The sequence below is a fragment of the Neovison vison genome, chromosome 7 (assembly GCF_020171115.1).
Source record: "Neovison vison isolate M4711 chromosome 7, ASM_NN_V1, whole genome shotgun sequence".
NCBI classification, from domain to species: domain Eukaryota; kingdom Metazoa; phylum Chordata; class Mammalia; order Carnivora; family Mustelidae; genus Neogale; species Neogale vison.
In genome coordinates this window covers 152,974,582-152,983,272 of record NC_058097.1, presented here as the reverse complement: position 1 = coordinate 152,983,272, position 8,691 = coordinate 152,974,582, and the positions used below count along the sequence as shown (strand labels likewise).

General features: G+C 39.0%; 1 protein-coding gene across 1 annotated transcript; it reads left to right on the top strand.

The window, feature by feature from the left end:
- Positions 1-7,475: 7,475 nt before the first annotated feature.
- Positions 7,476-8,426, top strand: LOC122914166 (olfactory receptor 52A5-like). Its single transcript, XM_044260799.1, has one exon. The coding sequence runs from the start codon at positions 7,476-7,478 to the stop codon at positions 8,424-8,426; it is 951 nt and encodes a 316-aa protein (XP_044116734.1).
- Positions 8,427-8,691: the final 265 nt, after the last annotated feature.

The window sequence follows — 8,691 nt, the reverse complement described above, 5'->3', positions numbered from 1 at the left end:
TCATATTGGCTCCTTCCACAGACATTTTAGGTTGAGTCAAGCAGGAACATCATATGGTGAAAAATTAATATCTTCCACAAACATCTAAGTTCAGAAAGTATTTATTATTAGTAGCTTATAATTGAATGAGCTGTTCAACAACTATGAAATAGTCAAGAATGATGGTTTGCTCTTCATATAAGAAATAAATTCTCTTGTGGCCTGAATTCAAAATTTTCTTTTTCCTGTGTATTTTTCCTATTAGTTTAAATATAGGGGTTTTTCTGTGCAACACTTTGACCTACACAGAAACAAAATCACAGAAAATAGGACAATTCCAGTTTCTTCCAAGGACCATATCATATATCAATATTCTCAAATTGGTAACCCAGGCCATAGCTATGTTTCTAGCTATATCTCATTTTCTCTTTTCTTTTCTTCTTTCTTTTTTTTTTTTTAAAGATTGTATCTATTTGGCAAAGAGAGACACAATGAGAGAGGGAACACAAACAGGGGGAGTGGGAGAGGGCAAATAGGAAGCCAGTTGCAGGGCTCGATCCCAGGACCTTGGGATCATAACCTGAGCCAAAGACAGACATTTAACAACTGAATCACCCAGGCACCCTATATCTCATTTTCTAATATTTGCTTTTGTATCTATATTTGGACACATTTGGGATCATTTACATGTTTCTCTATACGGTCTAAAATATTGGCAAATACAAAAATAATGTAAAACCAACAATAGTGATATAAGCAACACCAGAAATGGACATAGAGTATAAATGGTGATGATGATGCATAGGAAAAAATATACTAAAAAGATTTCTGGAAAAGCATATTCACTAATAGGCTTTCTTTTGTTTTTGTTTTCTACCTTTCTTTAATTTTAAAGATATTTATTTATTTATTTTACTATGTTCAATTAGCCAACACATAATACATTATTAGTTTTTGATTAAGTGTTCAACAACTAATTAGTTGTATATAACACATAGTGTTCACAACCACACATGCCCTCCTTAATATCCATCACCTTGTTACACTATCTCTCCATTGACCTCCCTTCAAATAATCCATTCAATGAATGGGCAGAAGACATGAACAGACACTTCTCTGAAGAAGACAAAAAAATGGCTAACAGATACATGAAAAAATGTTCAACATCATTAGCCATTAGGGAAATGCAAATCACAACCACAATGAGATATCACCTTATACTAGTTAGTATGGCTAAAATTAACAAGACAAGAATCAACAAGGGCTGGCAAGGATGTGGAAAAAAAAGGGAACACTTTTACACTATTGGAGGAATGCAAGCTGGTACCAACACTGGAGAACACTATGGAGTTTCCTCAAGATGTTAAAAATAGAACTACCCTAAGACCCAGGAATTGCACTAACAGGTATTTACCCCAAAGATACAGATGTGTGAAAATAAGGGGCAGTTGCACCCAGTGTTCATAGCAGCAATGTCCACAATAACCAGACTGTGGAAGGAAACAAGATGTCCTTCAACAGATGAATGGATGAGGAAGAGGTGGATCATATATACAATGGAATATTACTCAACCATCAGAAAGGATAAGTACTCACCATTTGCATCAACATTGATGGAACTGGAGGGGATTAGACTAAGTAGAATAAGTCACTCAGAAAAAGGCAATTATCATAAGATTTCATGGATATGTGAAACATAAGGAATCATGCAGAGGACCACAGAGGAAGGGAATTAAAAGTGAACGGGAAGAAATCAGAGAAGGAAACAATCCATGAAAAATCTTCTTTTTTTAACAGTTTATTGAAATATGATTCACATATAATAAACTAGCACATACATAAAGTATAAAATTTGATTAATTTTGGCATCTACACACCTATGGATCCACCACAACAGTTAAGATAATGAACTGAAACACTACTCCTAAAAGTTTCCAATACTCCTTTTTGACTCCTACTGAACCTTCTTCTATCCCTGGCTGGTTCCAAAAACCATTGATCTATTATCTGTCACTAGGGAGTAGTTTGTATTCTCAAGAATTTTACAAATTTGACTCATGCAGTGTAAATCTTTTGTAGTCTCTTCTTTCACTTGTTGAAATGCTTTTTTCAGGAATGAAAATGTGATCAGTACTTATACAGAAATAATACTTCTAGAGACACACTTATAAATGATTTTATCTAATTAGAGTTTCCTTCAAATATGAAGGTTGAAGTTCCAGAAATGAACATATAGAAATCTAATTCCCCTAGTAACTGTCTATGCAAGTATCTTGAATATAAAACCAGTATCTTATTTATACTCAGTTCCACAATACATAGGGCAACAAATGCCTGAGACTTCCTAGAACCTCTGTAAAAATGACTTTGGATAATGAACACCTCAGACATTTTCTTGTTATTGGTCAGGGGTATTCCAAAGGAACCAGTCTGAAGTCTTGAGGTACTATGCAACATCAGTATAGAGAATATCTGCATAGAAAGGAGTTTGTTCCCATATTAATAAGATGAACAAAGATGATGTCATGAATGATCATTATGGAATTCTGAAATAAAGTATGAGTGAAACACAAAACTGGAAGAGGAGAGACTGACTCTTAAAACAGTGATTTCAGATCTTCACTCTTTGCTAATCTTCTGCCCACGTCCCTTCAACCTCTGTCAGGATGCTTCAACAATAGCTATCTGGTTTAATTTTATTCATTCAAGCTTCAAGTGAACCAACAAGATGCTTACTGAAAAGAAAATGAACACACAGAGAGAAACACAGGGATCTCCAATGTTGAATTGAGACATAGTCAGAGGAAGGAAAAAAAAAAAGAAGAAAACCACCACTACAGAAAATGGAGGGGATGATAGTGTTTAAATGGCAAAGGTGGAGGATATTTTTTGGGAAATAAAATCTCGTTGAATAAAACAAATAAATCTGAGTCGTAACATTTTGGTGCTTAGTAAAATTCACGTGAACATGAAGTATATAAACTAAGAAACGGTGAATACCCTGATAGAAGGAAGAAAACACATTTGTGGATATTAGACAAGGAAAAAATATGTTTAAAAAGGTAATAAACATTTAATTAATTCATTTGAATTCCATATTAGGGGATTCAATATTTCTGGAAGTTGTGGCTACCATTGTGCATCCTGAGTACTTGATGACATTACCTTTCCAAGGGAAGAAAATGGCAAACATATGAATTTTTAGAGACTATAGCCAAAAATATAAAGAATGGAGATAACTGTGTGATATTTTTGAGAAAGAAATCAAAACTAATAGAATATGATGGTAGCATTGCTATGATTTGGACCTGTGTACAAATGTTGAATGAAGGTATGACAGTGGGCATTCAGGCCTTTCTCCCAATCTAATAGAGACTTTTTGGTTTTACACTTTTAAATATATTAGCTGGTTGCTCATGGATACATTTCTTCAGTTTAACAAGTTCTCCACTACTCCTGCTTTTCTGATGGCTTTTAAATAAATGCATATTAAATATTTTCCTATGTTTCTCTGTAGTTATTGAAATGATCACAAGAATTTATTATTTTGATTACATGGTAAGTTAAACAGATTGACTTTCTTTTCTGTTATTTACCAAATATTGAATTGACACATATAATTATAAAAACAAAGATAACATGCATATACTGAATTTAGAGGAAGTCAGCTGGCTGTTGATCAGTTCAAAATCCAGCAGATGAGGAAAGGAGAGAAAGGCTGAGGGAAGCCCTGCTCAACTCCCTAGAGCATCAGTAGGTGTGTGTCTGGCAAGGGAGAGTGGCAGCGAGCTCCAGAGGTCACTTTGGAAATCAATTAAGAGCATCTGTTGTGGGGTGCCTGAGTGGCTGAATCGGTAAAGCTTTTGGTTCAGGTCATGATCCCAGGGTCCTGGGATGCAATCTACATCAGACACCTTGCTCAACAGGGAGCCTACTTCTCCACTGCCTGCCATCCTCATGCTTTTGCTATTCTCTCTCTGTCTCTCTCTCTCTGTGTCAAATAAATAAATAAAATATTTTAAAAAAGGAAAAAGGGTGTCTGTTGCTTTATTCTCATTTTACCAGTGATGGACAGAAAGCTATGAAGAGTTACAATAAATATCCAGAAGCACAAACAGCCCAAGCTTCAGTCCTGAGTAGGAAGAAGCAGAGCTATTTCCTTCCAAAAGTTGGCTCTTTCCCACCACGAGCTGTTGAAATGACCTCACAGCATTGTGGAATGTATATTTTGCCTGTGGCATTGAGTTTCTCTCAGGTCACCAGTGGAATGTGCACACGCGCTAACACATTAACTGGTGCCATTAGCATTGGCGTTTGACCAGGACTTGAGAATGCTGTACTTTAGTTATATCAAAACTAATTTTGCTATCCCTAGAGATGGTTTGTCAGACAACAATATCATCCTTCCTGATCTCCTTGATGAACATACCACAGCAGAACTACTGAGAGAACTTCCATGTGAAACACAAGGGCCTGGTCCAAGAGATTTTAATCCACACATGGATCCGTTTGGTATTTAGCACGCCCTTTTTGTCTCCTTTCCAGGTCAGAGTTGCTCCATGCTGCAGATTCAGGAACGTAGCAACTTTTCAAGGTATAAAGAAGAGATGCCTGCAAAGTCATGCTGAATGCACAGTCACTGAAGAGCTGCTTCACTCCCACCTCTGAGGTCCCCTTTAACTGAGTGTTGCAGCTAATTAGATGCAAAGTCCACGGTAATAGGCAACCATATGGACCAGATAATGGGTGGAGGTACATGTCTCTGTGGCATATGCGCTGTCTATGATGCAAGGAATGAGGGACTTACTCCACAAACATGCTCTCTTAAGAGCAGGAAGAGATGGCCTTAAGTTAAAGGCAGACAAACAAATAGCATAGCTATTGTAATCAGACAGATGAATAAGAGGGCTGACTATGCAATAGACTCCCTCCCACTTCCAAACTTCGTCCCCACAACCTGCAAACATCCTCCTCCCTGGGATCATGGCAATGCATCTGGAAACCCTTTGAATCTCCATGGGATGGCCAAGAGTTTGTAAGTGAGATAAGTGAGAAGAGGCTCCCATTTGTTTTATTTCCAATTTCCTCTCCTTAAAACGCATAGATAAAGTTGGCCACTTTGCTCAGGCAAGACATGGAGTCCCACGCTATGCATTCCCCATTTTGTGTTCCATTTCTCCATTATATAAGTGAGAACGAGAAATCCCAATCTGTGGAAGTGTGAACACACTGTGCTGTTTGACCAAGAGAACCTACTTCAACACTGTCAGCTCCTGGATGCACTAGATACATTTCCGGTCTCCTGGGAATTGAGTAAGATGATCCTCCTGAGAAATGGTGGCTGTTCCTCTGGCTCTAACCGTCCTTCTTTGCCACAGGGAGTAAAAAATGTCTCAAGATTTGCAAAAGCTTATCAAGTTTGGTCATCAGGGAAAATTATGTCAAAACACACAGATATTCCAGCGCTGGGACCAGCAAAGAGCAACCTTCTCCTGCTCCATTCACTTCCCACCACTGCATCTGGATACTAAGTAAGTGAGTAGCTGGGTAACTGGGCATGAAATTCTTTGTGTTGAGGGATGAACACAAGTAGAGTCAGTGAATGTAGATTCCAGAAGCAAACTTACAAATCATAGAAAGAAAGAGTACAAATAACTTTTTTGATAGAGTCTGACTTTGAAGTTTAGAAGAATTGAGCTACAATTCAACAGCAGTCATGATGGACTGGAGGATATGCTTTAGAACATTGGGAGGTTAAGAAAGTTAGCAGCATGCCACCAGAGAAGGTGGGCAGAAGTGCAGCTGTTTTCCTTGAAGGAGAGCAGATCATGGGTAACTTGAATCTTGTGCTATTATAACTGAAGATGTATAACTCAAAAAGGGGACAGTGCCTGCAGGGAATGTGTTTCTTCCCCAGGAGGAGGTCTTTCTGCGAGCGAGGGCTGCATAGCAGACAGGCAGAGCAGGCTTGCAAAGGCCTCCGCACACATGCAGTGGGCTGCCGGGAATGCTGCTGTGGGTGGATGATGTGGGAGAATAATTTCCACAGTGTCCCAAATTTAAAATTTCTGAGTAGAAACTAGGGTTGTCGGGGTCCAGGGAGAAACTTCAGATTAATATTTGGAGGGTGTGACTTGAACTATGGGCAAATGTTTCAAAATGCTTAAGAAAACAACACTTTGAAGACGTATGGATCAGCTTCACTTAGAGTCAGACAGCTACTCACTTTAAATAATAAATTACCCATGCATAATCTTGTCAGCGCCTTAACGGAACTAGGGTTAGTTGCTGGTGTGCAGTTGTTGGGGAATGTGAAGTGTACTTGGCAGCAGCCTACATACTGCAATGAGAATTCTGTCTTGGAGGCCTCTTTTCCTGTCTCTGCTGACTCCCCAGGCACTTCCACCTGACTGTACCTATGTGTTTGGCAACTATCCTCCATGGAATCACCTGGATAATTCTCAAAGAGCCCCACTCCCTCACATTTTTCTTGTGTCAGCTTCTGTGGAAGATAAAAATTAGAACTTTCTAGTTCCTTCAGCGCTACTCAGCCCCAATGTCTACACAAGGATCATCTCTGCCAACCCTGGGCTCCCAATCTCATTCCATGACCTCCCCCACATCACCTCAGCCTCTTTCTCATGTCCATTCAGGTTGAGATACCCATGGTTTCTCTTTTATACCAGGTACTCTTTAATCCCTTTGATTTTATTTAATATTGTCAAACTGGCCTTCCTGTATGATATGTGCAAAAAAGTGCATTGAGGAGCTGTGGGTGTTTATCTAACTTAAGTATTCCTATTCAACTCTTGTGTCCTGAATCGCAATTGCCATTCAAAATTATGCCCCTGCCATTGCATGGAGTCAGAGTGCCGCAGCTTTAACATATTTGGAAACCTCTGGGTGATCAGGAAGTTCAAGGTAGGGAGAATCATTAGGAACCCATTAATGGAGTCTCAACCCTTGAAAAGGAACTTCAATTGATTCTGTGTCAAGGAAGTGTTGGTATGTTCTACAGAAATAACTAGTTTTTCTGACATGACTGGAAAATAAAACGAAAGAGTAAAGAAACAAACAAAAAATCAGGCTCAAAGTAGAGTGAATTTTCATATTTCTCTGTCTACAGTATCATTCCAAAATTTTTCTCTCTGATTCCCATGACCAGGTTGGAAGGAAGAGAAGATGAATTGGGGGTGGAAGGACACCACCACTCAGCAGCCTGATCATGATATCCTTATCGTAAGCATGGTGTCCAAATACCCAGTTGTCTTGTGGTGAATATCACTGAACTGGGGTGGATTTTTTTTTTTACTAAATTGTATATTGTGGACCTTTCCATTGATTTTCTAATTAATGAAAACTAAGCTGATAAAGTCGGTTCTTCTACTTTTGTCAATCAGTGATTGTATGACTGGATGAGAATAGGATATATTAGAATACATAGGATCACAGTTTGGCAATCTATAGCCCTTTGCTCTAAAAGGCCCTGAACTGCCATGCCTATTACTAATGGCACCGTGTTCATGCCCTCTGTGTTGACTTTCATTGGGATCCCTGGTCTGGAGACTATACAGTGTTGGATAGGCATTCCATTCTGTGCTATGTACATCATTGCTTTGGCGGGAAATTTTCTGCTTTTGATCATCATCAAAACTGAACCCAGCCTCCATGAGCCTATGTATATCTTTCTGGCCATGTTGGGAGCTACAGACATTGCACTTAGCACCAGCATTGTCCCTAAGATGCTTGGAATTTTTTGGTTCCACTTGCCAGAGATCTATTTTGATGTTTGCCTCTTTCAGATGTGGCTCGTCCACACGTTTCAGGGTATCGAATCAGGGGTCTTGCTGGCTATGGCTCTGGACCGCTATGTAGCAATCTGTTATCCTCTGAGACATGCTACCATATTCAACCGACAACTAGTCACGCACATTGCAGTTGGAGTGACACTGCGGCCTGCCATTCTGGTCATCCCATGCCTATTGCTCATAAAGTGTTGTCTGAAATTTTACAGAACCAAGTTAATATCCCACACTTACTGTGAACACATGGCCCTGGTGAAGCTTGCCACTGAAGATGTTTCCATCAACAAATTCTATGGTCTCCTTGGAGCCTTTATTGTTGGTGGCCTGGACTTCATTTTGATCAGCCTCTCCTATGTACAAATATTTATCACTGTCTTCCACCTGCCGCAGAAAGAGGCACGTCTGAAGGCATTTAATACCTGTGTTCCCCACATATGTGTCTTCTTCCAGTTCTATCTCCTGGCTTTTTTTTCCTTTTTCACCCACAGGTCTGGATCATATATTCCATCATATATACATATCACCTTATCCAACCTTTACCTACTGGTTCCACCTTTCCTCAACCCCCTTGTCTATGGGGTGAAGACCAAACACATCCGAGATAAGGTAGTAAAAATATTCCGTTCTAAAGACCAGGCTTGATATTTGATGGACATACTTCCTCTTACAGATTTCATGGCTCATCTATTGTTCTATGTGATGTGAAAATCCAGTTAATAGTTTGGAGTATTGTCATACTTCATGAATGAATGAATGAATGAATGGTTGTATTAAATAATCCCACAGGATATTGGGTTTATGTTAGAAGGCAGTTATTAGAAATTGAGGATATAGAAGAACAGATAAGACACTGAAATACTAAATGCTGGCTATAAGAAAAGCCAGAATACATGACTTCCTTAGCACC

Excerpts from the sequence above, each read along its gene's own strand:
- LOC122914166 (XM_044260799.1), top strand. The coding sequence starts at position 7,476 with ATGCCTATTACTAATGGCACCGTGTTCATGCCCTCTGTGTTGACTTTC.